The following is a 17,766-nucleotide window of genomic DNA, read 5'->3' as shown; positions in this document are numbered from 1 at the left end:
TTATGCTTCACCTACAATGCCCTGAAGATCAGTTGTATATTCTAGCTGGACTCCTTCAAGCAATCACTCGTCACTCATGCTGGGACAAGCCAGCAGCACCAGGATCTACTCTGGGTAAGTCACTTTTATGCACAACATAGGTTACTTTAACAAAAAGAGTGTTACATAAATGCTTTGCGATTTAAAAAGAAAAAAGGCTCTAATGTAATATACCAAATAATAGAACAGAAGGTTCTCTAGATGGTGGGATTATGGATGCTTATTCTTTTAAGTGAACATGTACTCTTTTGCAACTTTAAAAAATATACATTTAAAACCTCATAAAGTTGAAAGAGATGTCCTTATTGTAAACCACTTGCTTGTCATTTTACTAATTTGAGTAACCAATGGGTACACAGCTCAAAAATGTTCCTGTGAAGTTCTGTTTCCTACCTTTTGAATACACAGGAAAATATAGTAGAGCACATCTGGGTCATAAGGTTCACCTTCTCCGTTTCGAGCTTCCCTTGTCATTAGACAGAGCCCGTAATTCAACTCGGCCACAGCAGAAGAGATGAGATCTTCCTGGAATCGTAACAGTTGGCGCCCTGCAACACAAGGCCTAAGGTGAATGGGGGTCCTGGGAGCAAGCATCTCTCTAGTGGCCGCTCGTGTCCCTGGAAGCAGGGCTCAGAGCAGACAGTGGCCACCAGGTGTCAGGATGGAAATGGTCACTTGTGTCTATGGTCAGAACTGGCTACCAAGACTGTATATCCTACTATACCGAGGACTTCCTTTCCCCAATCCTTCCCACCTCAAATTAGTAGGTAGCCCCAAATTAGTAGGGCCAAGGCATGAAAGCTAAAACCCCCAATGCACCTCTGCAATGTGAGGAAGCATACAAGCATACTGCTAAGGACGAAGGGCCTGAGCACACTCCCTGCTTCCTATTGCTTTCAGAAGTGGCTCTGCCCATCTGCTAGGTCGACTCCAGAAATCCATGTGTACAAAAATGCCTGATCTGGGGCAAACCTCACAAATCCTGGTCATTTGCAGCAGGTCAGGCCTATGTGCTGCTTGTCGTGAAGTCAGCACACTACTTCAGATGGTGCTCCCTAGACCCCAGAGCCAAGGGACAACACTTTTCCGCCATTCTGTCCCCCCGCTGCTTCAGTTCCACTGCATTTTAGACAAGAGCCCACCCTTCTCCCTCCCTGACAAACACTCACTCCCAATGGGTGCCAGTCTGTTCTGAGCATCCTTCTCTAGCTCAGCGTTCTTGGTCTGGGCCCAGTTTTTCCATACTTCCAGCCCTTCTTCTGGCTTCAGAGAATTTGGAAGCAGAAGTTCTGGGGAAGACTGTGGCTGTGACTGTGGTTCAACTTCAGCAACCTGGACGGTCTGAGCCTATGAGAGAGAAACCATGGAAGTGTTCTGCATCATGCCCTTTGGCAAAACTGCCAGAAATACGTTGCTTATAGATCATTTAATAAAAACACCTCCCTCCGCCTTGCTGTCCTGCTTTCAAAAACCTTTGAATGCTCTACTCCTCACTCCAGGTAGCATACTCTGGTGCAGTACTTCTCAGCCCTGCTCTACTTTTGAATCTCTGATTTGAAAACACTGATAACTGGGCTCTACCCTGAGGATTTTTTTTTTATACTTCAATAAAATTTATTTTAAAATAAAATTCAATTTGTGGGAAGGTTTTAAGTTCATAATTCACTCTCTTTAATTAGAGTTCTGTTCAGTGTTTCTTTCTTTTTGAGTCAGTTTTGCTAGTTTTTTCTAAGAATTTGTTTGATTTAAGTTGTCCAATTCATTGGTGTATAGTTATTCAGAGCATTCTCTTATAATCCTTTTTATTTCCGTAAAGTCAGTGGTAATATCCCCACTTTCATTTCTGATTTTAGTAATTTGAGTTTTCCCTCACTTGGTCAGTCTAGCTAAATGTTTGTTAATTTTGTTGATCCTGCCAAAGAAACAACTTCTGGTTTTGCTCATTTTCTCTATTTTTTCTATTTTATGTATTCCATTCTAATCTTTATTATTTCCTTCCTTCTGTTTGTTTTGGGTTTAGTTTACTCCTCTTCTTCTTCCAGTTTCTCAAGGTGGAGAGTTTGGTTATTATTTGAAATTTTACTTAAAAAAATTGTAGGTGTTTATAGCTGCAAATTTCCCTCTAAGCATTGCTTTTACTACATCCCATAAAGTTTGGTATGTTGTGTTTGCTTTCTTATTCATCTCAAAGTATTTTCTAATTTTTCTTGTGATTTATTATTTAACTTGTTGGTTATTTAGCATATTAATTTCCACAAAATTTTGAATTTCTCAAATTTCCTTGTGTTACTGATTTCTAATTTCATTCCATTGTGGTCAGAAAACATGCTTTGCATGATTTCAGTCCTTTTAAATTTACTGAGACTTGTTTTATGGCTTGGTGTGTGGTTTTACCCGGCTGCCGCACTTGAGAAGAATGTATATCCCCTGCTGCTGTTGGGCGGAGTGTTCAGTGGGTATTTCTAAGGTCTAGATGGCCTGAGGATCTTTTTATAAGGGGGTTATCAGTCTTTTAAAAACTCTCTCACATAAAAAAACTCAATTATAATTTTAGTCACTGCTCAGAACTACTGGCCCAAAGCACTGCTCATCAAACTATAATGTGCTAACAGATCACTTGGATATTTTATTAAAGGGCAGATTCTGATGGAAAAGGTCTCAGGTGGGACCTGAGATTCTGCACTTGTAACAGACTCTCCAGTGAGGGAGCTGGTCTGCAGACCACACTCTGAGCATCAGGGTCTTGGAGCAGTGACTGTTAAACGTGGTTGCACTTTAAAATCATCTGGGCTGCTTTTAAAAAGTACTCATTCAAGAATGGACTAACAGTTACCAAAGGGAAAGGGACTGGGGAGGATGGGTGGGAAGGGAGGGATATGGAGGGGGGTGTAAGAAAGGGGGCATTACGATTAGCATGTATAATGTGTGAGGGGGCACGGGGAAGGCTGTGCAACACAGAGAAGACAAGCAGTGACTCTACAGCATCTTACTACGCTGATGGACAGTGACTGTAATGGGTTTGTGGGGGGATTTGGTGATGGGGGGAGTCTAGTAAACATAATGTTCCTCATGTAATTGTAGATTAATGACAAACAAACAAACAAATAAATAAATACTCATTCAACATGGATGGAGCTAGAGGATATTATGCTCAGTGAAATAAGCCAGGCAGAGAAAGACAAGTACCAAATGATTTCTCTCATTTGTGGAGTAAAACAATGAAGCACAACTGAAGGAACAAAACAGAGGTAGACAAACAGACTCCAAGAAGGGACTAGCGGTTACCAAGGGGGAGGTGTAGGGGAGGGGTGGGGGAGGGCAGGTGAGGACTGGGGGAGAAGGGGATTGAGGGGCATTATGATTGGCACTCGTGGTGTGGGTGGGGGGTGGGCCATGGGGAAGACAGTACAGCACAGAGAAGACAAGTAGTGACTGTGGCATCTTACTGCGCTGATGGACAGTGACTTCAATGGGGTATGGAGGGGACTTGATACTATGGGTCAATGTAGCAACTACAATGTTTTTCATGTGAAACCTTCATAAGAGTGTTTATCGGTGATACCTTAAAAAAAAGACAATAAAAAATGAAAAAAAAGGAAAGCATATAAAGTATCTTGCAGTGTCAGAAAGCTAGATGGGAAGAGGTTTATTTAAGGGACACAGTAGCCAGCTTAAAAGGGCTCCTACTGGCTCCATTTGTGATAGTTTGAGCTTCAAAAGGAATATGACAGCAGTGAAGTAAAACACATTGGACTCAAACAAAAAACAGCAGAACACCAGAACCACAATAAATCCATAATGATACTCACAAATGAAATAAATCAAAGAAAAAAAAAAAGTACCCTTGCCCAAGCCACATGCCCAGCTTCCGATTTACTTGGTCTAACACAGGGACCTGCCATCGATGTTTCTAAAAGCTCCCAGTTCACTCTAATGTTCAGCGCAGTTGAGAACCATCACTCAGAAAAAGAAAGTGCGAGCTGAGCCTCTCCCACCATTGTAAACGAGAGGGTGGCGCGAGGCTCTGTCTGCTTCTCTCACGTTTCTTCTCACTGACACGGCTCTGGCTCATCAGGGCAGCTTCTGAAGACAGGAGGCACCTCTCTGGCTTCCTGCCTCTGCAGGAAGAACGGTCCCTCTCTCGATAGCCTGACAGGTGAGCCATGCATACAACAGGGTGGAAATGTCCACGGACCTAATCTCAATCCCCACTGGGAGACAGCCACCAACAGCACGCTGGGCATGGGTTCTCGGGTCTCACACACATTTGTTCCTAACAAATTCCCCAGAGCGATTCTCCATGCCCATGCCTTCCTGAGGGCTGAGGAATGTCAAATCACTCAAACTAGAGGGCAAAGTAATTCATACATGACATGTCAATTTGCTTATCAAAAATAACAATAAAAACTATCCCACTAGTTTTAGTAAGACATAATTAGACAAGGAGACACAGCAACCCCAGTGCCAGGCCCTTAACTGCCTGTCACTCAGGAGCTTCACGACAGACCCACTTCTCAGTTCAACTCCCATCTCCCTGGTGAGTCTCTTCATTGCCCAGTTTGGATTCCCACATCTGCAGGAATGACGGCCAGCCCTGCACCTCCTGGCAGGACCTCCCCTGAACCCACCTGGGGGGGCTGCAGCTCTCCAGCCGGACATCTCACGGCCAGCTCCGACTAACACCTGCGGACAGAACGCATCCCTCCCGTCAAGAGCGCCCTCCCACCTGTTCACGGGCACCGCCACCTACCCAAGTGGGAAGTTCAGGAGCCTGACTGAATGAGGAGGTGGGGGCCAGGGCACGCAGGACGAAGCTGCTCTACTGGCCTTTCAGCCAGGCCCCCTTCCAAGTGCCAGCCTCCACCCACTGAATGTAACATTTCCAAGCATCTTGACAACAGAAACTCTTCCACACATGTCGAGACGTCTGATTGGGCAAGGGTGGCAGTGAGCCCATGCAGGCTGACATCTACTGTTAAGTAGCATAAGTAGCACCTTATACACACTGGCATAGAATTTTTCCCATTGATAATAAAGCCCTTGGGAAGTGAATGATCTTAATTTATTAAGAATTATTCCTGCTGATCTATGGAGAATGAACTGAAGAGCAAGTGGAAGCAGGTGCTGGTGGCCTGGACTAGGATGGCAGCAGCAGAGGGGACTTAAGAAATTCTGACAAGGTCAGTGGTAGAACCTATGTGGCTGGTTCACAGGCTGGCTGGGAGGAGTGGGGGAAGCAGACTCAGGGATGGGTTTCGGCTTTGGAAAAAGGGGGGACATGGTACCACTTTCTGAGATGGGAACTTTCTGATAGTGGTAGAGGTGAAGCTAATCAACAGCTGAGATACTGTCAATAAATATAAGTAAATGGTAAGCAGAGGCTGCTGAAGGTACAGAAAGGGTCCTGGGGGAAGGTGTGGCTTACAGGTAAAGGTCTGTGCCAACGCAGCAGAGAGGTTAAGACACGGGCCCCAGAGCCAGCTTGTCCAGGGCTGAATCCCAGTTCTGCCACTCACTATCTGTGGCACTGGCCTGGTCGTTCAAATCTCTCTGTGCTTCAGTTTCTTCATCTATAAAACAGAGACAGCAGTACATGCCTCATTAAGATAGGTGTGAGAATAGTTAATACGTGTAACACTGCGAACAGCGCCTGACAGACAGGGTCATGATTAGCATCTTCAGCAGCAGGAGCTGTCCCCAAGTGGATACTGGACGCCATGGCCGTAGACAGAAGGCCCTCAGGGAAAAGAGGCCAGCACTGAGCTCTGTGTGGCTTAGCCAGGGGGAAGAGGAGGACGCAACAACTAAGCGTCCTGGGGAGGAGAAAGACCCAAAGGGCTAGGAGGGAGACCGGAGTGGACGCCCAGAGAAGAGATTTGAGAAGGCAGGTATGGCCTGGTGTCCTGCGCTGCCATACATGAGATAAAAGCAGACGCACCTGTTGACGTGGCCACAGGAGGGCACTGTTGTGGGCAAGTGAGGTTGGCTAGTGCAGGTAACGCTTTTGAGAACTCTGGGAATAAAGTAGAGCAAAGAAAAGGGGCAACAGACAAAGGTGGATGGGACGCCAGTGGGGAGGGCTCACCCTATCTCTGGACTCACAGGCAGGCAGGAAGAGCTTTCATAAAGGGCAGGCCAGGGGAAGGAGCACAACGCTATCACCAGCTCTTCTCAGGGCACCACAGCCCTCCCGCCATAGGCTGGGAGTGCGCCAACAGCAGAGACCGCGCCCCAGCGCCCAGCACAGTCTGACAAGGAGGGCAGAGGGGTGCCTGTGGTGTAATGGCTCTTCCTAATTTCCCTTTTTCTGGTAATAATACTTGACACATGTTCTAACAAGACTTTCCCCAAGGAGACATAGGCTCTGAAGAACATGGCCTACTAAAATGAGCTTCAGAAAAGACCTCCACTGAAGGGCCCAGATACACAAATTACAGAGCCCAGTGCGACTACAAGGCCAACCTGCAAACTGGCCCAGGCCCAGAGAAGCCGAGAAGAGGCCCAGTGCCCACTGTACCTGTGAACAGAAAGGGAGCAGAGAGAACGGCACAAGCCTCCCTCCTACATGTCATCATCGTACATGCCTATGCTGGGCTCCGTTCTGTCACTGAGACTCTTAGGGGTTTGGAAACACTTCCTACAACAGATCAGATCAAGCCCAACCCATGGCTTTGGGAAGCTGACCCCTATGCCCTGTACTAACTCCTCTTCCATGCTGCCCAGGCCATGTCCCTTTTGTCCACCTCTGGCTCTGTGTTCATGCTGCTCTATTCTTCTGTTAGTCTAACCTACAAACTAGAGATCAAATGCCACATTTACTAAAAAGGTGCCTTTTTAACCTAGAATGAGTTCTGGGTTCCCAGTGTGTCTCTGTGTGTGACACACAATGTCACACCGGACTGTGCTGCCTTCTAAGTAACTCAGCAACAGGAATCATATGCTCACTTCCACACTAGACTATACGCTACACAAAGGAATGACTCTGTGTCACTCTACTTCTAGGCCTGGGCACTGGATGTTTAGTAGGTCCCTAACAGTCACCTAAGGTGATACACTGCCGCCTATGAACCAACCTGGTGAGGCTCTGCCAAACCAATCGTGTGACCTGTGTTTCTCAGTGTGGTACCCGGCCTAACAGTGCCTTATTTTTGCCAGCTCCTGCACAGGCTTTCCCAAGAGCCCCTGCCCTCCAAGGCACACCGTCTTCAGGTGCCTGTGAGACCAGAGGCCCTATACCCGCTCGAAAGGTCCACCGGACAAGGGACTGGGAAGTTTACTTATAGTCTTGAAAGACGGGTCTATCCACACCTCTGTGACAGCCTTAAAAGGATTAACCACTAGAAAAGATAAAAGAGAGTTCTATTTTGGCAACTTTTCTGTAAACCTAAAAGTATTTCAAAATAAAAAGTTTTAAAACTATTTCAATGTAACCACCAGAAAGCTGGGTTAGTGAAAGCTAATCTTCACTTTTCAGGAACATGACGGCACCTTTGGGAGGCCCCACAGCACAGGTAGTGAGCAGTTCACGCCACCCAAAGGTGCTCCCTTTCCCAGCCCCGGCATCTGCTAGGGGTTTGAGACGTTCTGATCCAGCTGCACTGTGAGGACGGATGACACTGAGGACCCATCTCCCCATGGTGAGTGCACAGCCCGTGATCTGTTCAAGTCCCAGGACACAGGGCCACACGTGGGTGGCCTGTGAGTCTCTACCAAGAACTCTGCTCTTCCTGAAGACAGACTGCATGGAAGTGCCCCAGGCCCCCACCCCCAACGCAGTTCCTGGCCGTTTCACCTACGTCTCATCTCCCCCACCCCAACCCCACACTAGGGCGAGACCAGCATCCTGGCAGGAAGCAGGCCAGAGGCGCCAGTGGCCGCCAGCACACCCTGTGTTGCGCCAGGCCAAGGGAGGAGGCGGCCCTCAGACAAGTGCCACTTACTGAACACGGGACCTGGAGCTGCTGCGGCGGCGGTGGCGTCTGCTCCTGCGGGGGCTGCTGTGGCTGCTGCTGGGGGTCCCATATGTGGACAGTCTGAGCTGTATTCTGGTACGTGCCTGCCACAGCCTGCACAGCCACTGGAATGTGGATGTTGCCATTCATGAACTGTGCTGGAAAGAGAGAGTTTGCCAGGGTCTGCACCACCTCTTCGTGGGAGTTTTTCACTACAGATGTGGTGCCCACCATCTTCTCCTTGTCATCCTCAAGCTTCACAGCTGCCAGCGCTGTGGGTGAGCCACTGACATGAACTGTGTTGTAGGCTTCCTGGGGAATGGCGATGTGCGTAATGCTCTGCTGCTGAGGGTCCCCCCGGGGCTGGGCAGAGTACACAGGGATGGTCCAGGTCTCTCCAGTAGGGCTAGTAATGGTCCCAGTGGCACTGTACAGGTGGGCACTGTCTACCGTCAGTAGGTCCGGCCTCAGAGACACGTAACTCTGCTGCTGGCCCTGTGGGATGGCCAGCACGGTGGCCACCGGCTGCCCTGAGATGGCATAGGACACAGTGATGGGCATGTCCACTTTGCGCTTCTTCACCGGCTGAAGGACGCTGGCAGTGCCGACCCGCCGCTCCCCTTCCCGGGGTGAGCCCTGCTGGGATGGTGGTGGGGAGAGAGCACCCACGGTCTGGATTTGGATCTGCTGACCCCCAGCAAAAGACTGGCCAGCCACCAGCTGAGCCTGGATCTGCTGATGGGGGATGTGCTCCTCCGGGATCTCAGCAGCCTGGATCTGCTGGGCCGCCTGCACATGCTGCACCTGGATCTGGGCTGCCTGCAGCTGAGAGGGGCTGGGGCTCTGCAGAGATGGGGTCTGGATGGAGGGGGCTGCCGACTGCGGGGCTTGGCCTTGGATCTGCACCTGGACCTGGATGGGCTGTTCTGCAGGTTGGTGGACAGTGAGCTGCGGGGAGAGCTGCTGCGCCGAGACCTGCTGCGGAGACTGCTGCACCTGCACCTGCACCTGCAGTGACAAGGCCTCAGTGAGCATGTGCATCCCAGACCCACGCACGGCCCCACCGCACACTCAAAGCCACCCACTCCCCACCCCCACCCCACCCCCACCCTGCTCTTTTAAAGCTTCACCCCTTTGTTTCTGCACATTAGCATAGCAGGACGAGTGTATGACTTATAAATATTTAAGAACTAATTTATCCATGGGTAAGTGACAACAGTTGCAGGGACCGATGGTCTAAAAGCTCAGAAAAACAAGTACATTCCACAGGCATTCAATTCCCAATTCAGGATCAAAACTACTCCTACCACAAGCAAGTGGAAAATGGAGCAGAGACAAAACTCTTCAATCTCTTTTGGCTATATCTCAAACTTTGCTACTAAAATGCAGGCACTGATGAATGATTCTCTAAGAGTGCTTATTTCAAATACCTTTGTTTTACTTACAAGCCATTAAAATGCTACACCATTCTTGGTAAGTTAACTTAAGGTTACCGTATTATTTCTGGATCACTGACTTCTGAGAATAACACAGCTCGTGTCTCACTGCTGTCACGTCAGCACAAAGAGCAGCATGAAAGGACGCTATTCATGGTTATGTCATTAAAAAAAGAATTTTCCACCACACACAACGTATCTAAATTGCTCTAAACACAGGCAGGAATTAGGAAGATAGAAAACAAAAAGGCAAATGAAGGACTCTGGTAACAGAACACGACACACCACAAAAGACAGCCAAGGATGGGGTTGGGGAAACTGGCTATGCCTATGAAAAGATGAGCTGGACCCCTTCCTCATATCATACACACAAAAAAACGGGACGGGATCTGAACAGACATTTCTACAAAGAAGATACGCAAATAGCGAATAAGCACACATGTTCTTGGGACCGACCTCAGAGCAACAGAATCAGAAATTCCAGGAAATGGGACAGCAATCTATATCTTAACAAGTCTCCCAAGTAAAGGATGCACCCTCAAGTTTGAGAACAAGTGCTTTACACCAAGGACATAAAGGAAACTATGAAGGCAATTACTACAGAACAGCAGTTTTCAAGCTTTCCAGTCTCAGGGCCCTCTCAAAAAATTACTGAGGACCTCAAAGAGCTTTTTAAAAAAAAAAACACAAAAAACACATAGGCATAGGTAGCAGTTACTGCATTAGAAATTAAAACTAGGAAATTTTTAAAAATATAAATTCAGATAAACCAGGCAGAGAAAGACAAGTGCCAAATGATTTTCCTCATATGTGGAGTATAACAATGAAGCAAAACTGAAGGAACAAGATAACAGCAGACTCAGAGACTCCAAGAATGGACTAGTGGTTACCAGAAGGGAGGGGTGGGGGAGGACGGGTGGGGAGGGAGGGAGAAGGGGATTGAGGGGTACTATGTTTAGTACACACTGTGTGGGGGATCACGGGGAGAACAGTGTAGCACAGAGAAGGCACATAGTGAATCTATGGCATCTTGCTGCACTGATGGACAGTGACTGCATTGGGGTGTGGGTGGGGACTTGATAAAATGGGTGAATGTAGTAACCACATTGTTTTTTCATGTGAAACCTTCATTATAGTGTATACCTAAATAAAAAATTTAAGAACATATATTTTATATATACATATATATATATATTCAGTAAAAACTACCACATAAACCAATCACATATTAACATAAATACTTTTGAAAAATAAGGTTTTTGGCAAAATTTGCCAAAACAAAAAATTTTTTTGTCAGAGCTGCATTATTCTGCATTCTTACAAATCTAATGGATGACTTCATTGAAGACAGCTGGATTCTCATCTCTTGCTTCTGCATTCAATCTGTTGAATACACATCAAACAAGGCCGCTTCAAAACTTTTTTCTTAATTTCCTCAACATTTCTAGGCTATATGGTTCATCTGCAAGTTTTTTCAAATTGTTGCAAATCTCAAAAAGTATTTCCTATATACTTAATGAAAAAAATCCACGTATAAGTGGACCCTTGACATTTCAAACCTGTACTGTTCAAGGGTCACCTATATTAGATCAACTGTCTCAAAAAAACCAACTGACAGACTGATATCTAAACAAGAATAATTTTTTTTTAAAGTAAATTTAAACTTAAACCTACAGTTAAGGTGATTCTCAAGAAGCAAAAAGGAAAAAGCTCATCCCTAAGCCTAGTACATGCTGGACAACCTCTGCATCTATGAGAGGGAACATCTGTGGGGAAAATGAACTTGGTTTTACTGCTTCAAAAAGCACTGTCTCTCCTGACGAAAATTAGGCTTGGGGTGGATTAATGATTGTGCATTGAGCATTGACTCCCCTATACAGGATTTTATTGTTGTTAACAACCATTTGATCAATAAATATGAGAGATGCCCTCTCAAAAAAAAAAAAAAAAAAAAAAGTACACACCTCCCATTGTAAAATAAGTAAGTAACCAGGATGTAATGTATAGCATAAGGAATATAGTCAAAATATTGTAACAACTTGGTATGGTGATAGCTGGTACCTAGAATTATCATGTATATAAATGTTGAATCACTGTGTTGTACGCCTGAAACTAATGTAATGTAATACTGTGTGTCAACTACCCTTCAATAAAAAATAATTATCTACAAAAAAATAAAAAAAAGCACTCTCTCACCTGTCAGCCCCTCACAAGCCATGTGGCACTTCAGTTCCCTTCACATGTCAATCATACTTTCTCGTTCAGCTTCCTCCACCTTTTCTAGAATGTTTAATTGCTTCTTTTTTTCTGTTGATCGGAAGAGATACACTTAAAATAAGTATACCTCTGGGCTCTCCATCACACATCATGGACAGCACTGACTGCTTCCTCCTGGAGCAGGCTGACTTTCAACCTGGACACACTGCATTCTGGGTCTACTGGGCAGCTACCAAACTGCAATTAGATCTCAAATCTGAGCTGCTTCTATTGTTATTATTTTCATGACTTCTCTCCTAGGTTCTTTGTTTCATTTGTGGTCAACTTAAGCTTTTCAGGAGTATATTCTCAATGTAGCCCACAGATCAGCAGCATTAACATAGACCTTGGAGTTTGTTAGAAATCCAAGTTCTCTGGAAACAAAAATACTATGTCAAAGAGATATCTGGAACCCCATGTTCACAGCAGAATTATTTACAATAGCCAAGACATGAAAACAATCTAAGTGTCCATCAACGGATGAAGAATTTGTAGTATATACAATGGATGATTATTCAGCCATAAAAAAGGAGAAAATCCTGCAATTTGCAGTAACATGGATGAACCCTGAAGGCATTATGTCAAGTTAAATAAGCCAGAGAAAGACAGATACTATATGATCTCACTTATATGTGGAACCTGAAAAACAAACTCAGAAAGATAGATCAAATTTGTGGTTGCCCGAGATGCGGAGGAACTGCATGAAGATGGTCAGAACGCACAAACTCCAGGCTGTAAGACAACAAGCACTAGAGATGGGTGTCCGGATGAGGACTACAGCTCACACCCCACAGGATATACAGGCAAGTTTTAAGTCAGTGAATCCTGAGTTCTCATCACAAGGAGAAAAATTTTTTTAATCTGTGTAAGATGATGGTCATTAACCAAACTTACTGTGGTAAGCATTTTGCAACATATATGTCAAATTATTAAGCCATATATCCTGAACTCATACAGTGCTGTATGTCAATTATAGCTCAATAAAACTGGTCTGTGTGTGTGTGTATGTGTGTGCACACACAAGCACATGCAGGTTTGCAGAACAGACCCGTGACCTGCTGAATCAGAATGATAAGGGGAGCCACTTCTGTTTTAAGAAACCTTCCAGATGAGTGTAACAGGCCCTAAAGTGTGATATCCACTAGTCTCCAAGTTTTATTGGACCTTGCTTGTCTAGGTTCTTAACTAGTTTGCTGATGAATAATCTACTTCTTTTTCCTCAGTGTCATTCAGAAACTGAGTAAACCCAGAGCTCAGCACAACATAAGAACTTAAGTGTTCCAAGTAAGGAACGACGAGGAACCCTGGAGTAACACATTCATTACCCCACTGGGGATTTCCCCTTCCAAACAATTACTGAAGCTTAAAAAAAATGCACATCTAGTATCATTTCTTGATTTTGTTTTACTTTATTTCTGACTAAAGTATAAGACATGTATTTTATTTAAAAGAAAATAAACTGGGTGTGTTGGGTGAATATCCATATTCCACCTAATATATCTTGAAAATTACTTATTAGGGAAATAAATTATTTAGGGAAATAAGAACAATTCCTCTTTCAACATTTCTCTAAGGCTGCACTGGACCAACGCCCATTAGCTAGTTACATGTTGTTAGCAATCACATGAGATGTCATTAGTCTGAATTACCATGTGCTACAAGCATGAAACACAACCAGATTTCAAAAAATTTGTACCAAAGAAAAACAAAATAGTTCAGCAATAACATATATACTCATTGTATGCTGAAATAACATATTGGGTTAAATATGATTTTGAAAAATTCAATTTCACCTCTTTATTTTCCCCCTTTTAAAAAAGAGGCTACTGGAAAATTGAGAGTAAGATCTATGGCTCCCATTCCATTTCCTGTTCTAAGTCTCACAAGGAGAGAGCTGAGGCAGTGCTATGGGTGATAGAAGATGACCCCATTAAGGTAGAAATCACAGCACTTGGGATCCAAACTGACCTGTGCCTGTTAACAACTATCAGCAAGCTGTAGGGATCTTGGCAGAATTCCACCGCCCAAGTAACACTGTTCTGAAAGTGGTTAAGTCTCTATCCAAGTATTAGACATTTACCAAACTCTTATACAAATAAACTCAGAAACACAGTCAAGGAAGAGATTTAAATGTGCGTAAAAAACTGACCATAAAGGGCCAAAAAGGCAGCAAAATAAATGGTCCACCAAATCCCAATCAGCCCACAATGCACCAGTGAGAAAGCAGCTGATTTAGTCCTATGTTTGGCTGCAAACCCGTATTTGCAGAATTCACCATCTTAACGAGATCTGCCTCCCCAAGGCAGAAGCTGGAACAACTTCCCCAACCTCTCCTGCAACTGGAGTGCAGGCATGTGACCAAAGCTTCCCAAATTAGACACAGTGCATGAAATTCGGACACAGAAGGGACCAACATGAGGCGGCAAGAACCACAACTCCACTTTCTGGTGAGAGTGGAGGCCTGTGGCAGAAATGGAACAAGATGGCACGGCTCCAAGTGAGACTGGGAAGGTTCAGAGCTGCACCCAGGGGTGTGGCTGAAAGTCTCTGCCACAGGCTAGCAATGTGACCTGAGTCCTGTTCCTGGCCATGATGCATCCAAGACCCATTCTCTGGCATTCCCATAAATTCCCTGAACTAACTACTATCCTTTAATCAATTCTTTTTCTGAGTATACTAGAGGATGTGGGGGAATGCTACCTCCTAGTTATAACCAAGAATCAAAAACCAGATGGATACAGAAAACAATATACTAAGATGAAAACTTTAAAATAGTATTTAGCCTGGGAGAGGGGATGTTCACAGAGGGTATCAGAGATTTCAACTGCATCTGTAACATTTGTCTTTAAAAAAAAAAAAAAAAAAAAAGGCAAAGGGCCAACTCAGAAGGAGTGCTCTTCTACTTGTGTGTAAATGTCTGTCTGGATGTTTTTCAAATGTTTGAAAAGCAACTGGGGCCTGGCACTAACAAGAAGAGGAAGAGGAGACACCAGCTCTTACTGAGTACGCCAGGCGGTCTGTTAGGGCTCAGAGTAACTACAACATAAATTCTCTTGTTTCCATGATGTAGATAAGGAAATGGACTCAAAATGGCTAAGTCACTTGCCTAAGATAACATATTTAAAGTAGCAGAGGGAAACTGAACTCTTGTTTGTCTAAGGGCCACGTCTGGCTCTTGATTACCACCTTCCTGACTTTCAGCAATTCTACACTGCAGTGAGGGGTTTGGACGGTCCCAGCACGGAGGGAATGTACAGTAGCAAGAAGAAAAAGAGGAAGAGGAACCCAAGCCAGGATGACAAATGATAAGACTTGTACTTTGTGCCAATGAAGCCTTGAGAGCTTTAACTTCTAGCAACAAGCAGAAGTGCTGTGGAGTCCCCTTCCCCAGGGCATCCTCAATGGGGCCAGACTGAGTTCCTGCCCTGCAGAAGGGCAGAGGAGAAATGTATTTTAGGGTGCAGGCCCCTGGCATATGCCACCAGAGGGCCCTCTCTCTGGCGCACACGTTTACCTCCACGCGGATGCATTGGCAAGCACACAACTCAAGAGAGCTCTTGAAAGGAACGTTCCCAATGAACCTTCTCACCGAGCTTCGGCAGACCTGACGGTGACAGGAAACTGAAGCTGTTTCCAGTATTGCACAAAATGCCAAGGTATTTCCATGGGAACTCTTCCTTTTGCCTTCAGGAGGTTCCTCCCTAGCTTCATTAGACGTATGCTACTGTGATATTGTCATACAAGAAGAAACATTATTTTGGTCTCTGTCTCTGGTTCCTGACCAGAGCTCCTAAAATCTCTGTAATTTCCTAAGCAATAATAAAGGTGCAAGGAGCACCGTGTGTTCTAATGAGGCAACTCTAGGTGGGCTCCTGAATGGGGGGCGGTCTCCAGAGAAGACGGAGCCATGCTTAAAAGTTTGAAACTTTCAGCCCCGCCCTTGATTCTCTGGAGAAGGAAGAGGGGCTAGAAAGTGAGTTACTAATCAATCACGATAGAGTCACATCCAAGTCCCAAAAGCATGGGACTCGGGAGCTTCTGGTTGGTGACCACATCCATGTGCCGGGCAGGTGGTCCACCCTGAATCCACAGGACAGACACTCCTGCACTCAGGACCCTTCAGAACATCTAATTAAAAAGCTTCTGGCCAGCAAAGGACACCACCAACAAAACGAAAGGCAGCCTACTGACCGGGAGAAGATACCTCGAAATGATACATCCCATAAGGGACTAATATCCAAAATACATAAAACTCATACAACTCAACACCAAAAACACAAATAATCTAATTTAAAAAATAGGCAGTGGACCTGAATAGACATTTTTCCAAGGAAGACATACAGAAAGTCAACAGACACTTGAAAAGATGCTCCACATCACTAATCCTCAGGGAAATGCAAATCAAAACACAATGATATTACTTCACATTAGTTAGAATGGCCGCTATCCAAAAGACAAGAAATAACAAGTGTTGGCTTGCTCACTCCCAAGAAACTTACATCAATTTAGCATCTCATAGCCTTACTACCCTGGGTGAAATCTTTATAAATGCTTTCTTCTCTAATAAATGAAATATGGTATTCAATTTAAAAAATTTACACCTCCATGATCACCAGTAGCAGGAAGCATCTTTTTATATGCTTATTAGCACCATCTGTATTTCATCTTCAATGACCATCTACTTCTATTTGTTCTTTTTTCTAGTAAATTTTTTTTTTTTCTATCTTCTAAGAATTCTTTGTGTATAGGGAACACCAGGTTAGGAGCACAGGATTGAATTGAAGCTGTGTGGACGCTAATAACTAGCTATCAAAATATGATTTAACCTCCTTAGGTTTTACATGCTATTTTTAGTTTCAAAAATCATACTTTTAAAGAAAATTATATATAGAGACCTATAAAAGAAACCAAGAAACCTACATGAGTATACCATAATTCTGCAAGTGCTAGGTATATATATGAGTCTGATGTCACTCAGAAAAAAAATGTTTTTTTCAAAGTCATATAAAGTTCTATCTTTAACCTTATTTTTTTTTATTGTCAGGCTTATGATTTTGGTAGCTTTAGATTTATTCATTCACAGTGTCAATTTTAATGTATGTAACATTAATATCAATTAAAAACTGTTATTGAAATTTAATTTACAAAGCAATCTTCTAAAAAAATTAAATCCCATTTGGCTTAGGTCAGTTATTAATGAAAATAAATTTGCCTTAAGAGCTTTTTAGTTTTATGAAAAGGAAAGAAAGATTAGTCTCAAGAAAGATGGGCCATATAACACAAACCATATCTCAGCAACTTATATGGTAGAAATTTGTGATAGGATTTTTAGGACTACTTAAATACGGCAAAAGGCCTCAAGTAGGTAATTTTTTTTTTTAAGGGAAAGACGAGGTTTCCTCTCTCTGCACTAATAGCTTGAATTACAATTGGCAGCTTAACGTGGGGAAGGGAACCACACTCATGTAGGAAAGGAGCCTGTCAAGTTGGCCCAGGTGCAGATGCACAGCAAAAAGTGGGTTCTTCCTTTCAAACAGCGCTAACGACCATTACTGAGTTACTGTGCCTCTGACATGCAGGCCAAGCCAATTCTCCATAAGCTAAAATACAGTGATTGCTATGCAAGGGCTCCCTCAAACCTGAACATGTTTCAAGGATTTCTTCAGGGCATAAACACTGGAGAAAGTGATCTCAAAGTTTACTTGGCTTTTCACAACCTAAAATTACAAAAACGTCCTATACTGCCTGTTGAGTTATTGTTTTGTTTTTATCTGACTCTTTAACCCATCTGGACTTCACCTGTATTATGAGAGGTATCTGACTATTTTCAAGAGAAGAACACCACCTTACTCCACTAACGGAATACATCCTTTCCCCACCTACTAGGAAAGCCCTCTTCATCCTGAACCTGGTATCTACTCATCATGTATGCAGACAAAGTATGTGCATGTGGGTTTTCAAGTCCCTGGCCACCTCCCAACCCATGGGGGGTCTGAGGTTACCCCAAGAGAGCCAGGACCTGCTTTGAATTCGATTCTTGGCTTAGAACCCCCCAAGAACTGCTCTGCCTTCCTTCAAAGTTG

The 17,766-nt window shown here is 44.3% G+C and overlaps 1 protein-coding gene across 4 annotated transcripts in view; it reads right to left on the bottom strand.

Annotated features, from left to right (window-relative positions):
• QRICH1 (glutamine rich 1) overlaps window positions 1–17,766 on the bottom strand; it is a 37,746-nt gene that overhangs the window by 8,908 nt on the left and 11,072 nt on the right. For all 4 annotated transcript variants that reach the window (XM_036877616.2, XM_036877614.2, XM_036877613.2 and 1 more), the window contains 3 exons: window positions 7,980–8,999; window positions 1,209–1,386; window positions 433–587 (listed from right to left, as the gene is read on the bottom strand). In XM_036877616.2, the coding sequence (XP_036733511.1) occupies window positions 433–587; window positions 1,209–1,386; window positions 7,980–8,999 (1,353 nt within the window). The remainder of the gene's footprint in view (window positions 1–432; window positions 588–1,208; window positions 1,387–7,979; window positions 9,000–17,766) is intronic.

The sequence above is a fragment of the Manis pentadactyla genome, chromosome 1, assembly GCF_030020395.1.
Source record: "Manis pentadactyla isolate mManPen7 chromosome 1, mManPen7.hap1, whole genome shotgun sequence".
Classification (NCBI taxonomy): Eukaryota; Metazoa; Chordata; class Mammalia; order Pholidota; family Manidae; genus Manis; species Manis pentadactyla.
This window is presented reverse-complemented; position numbering and strand designations above follow the sequence as displayed.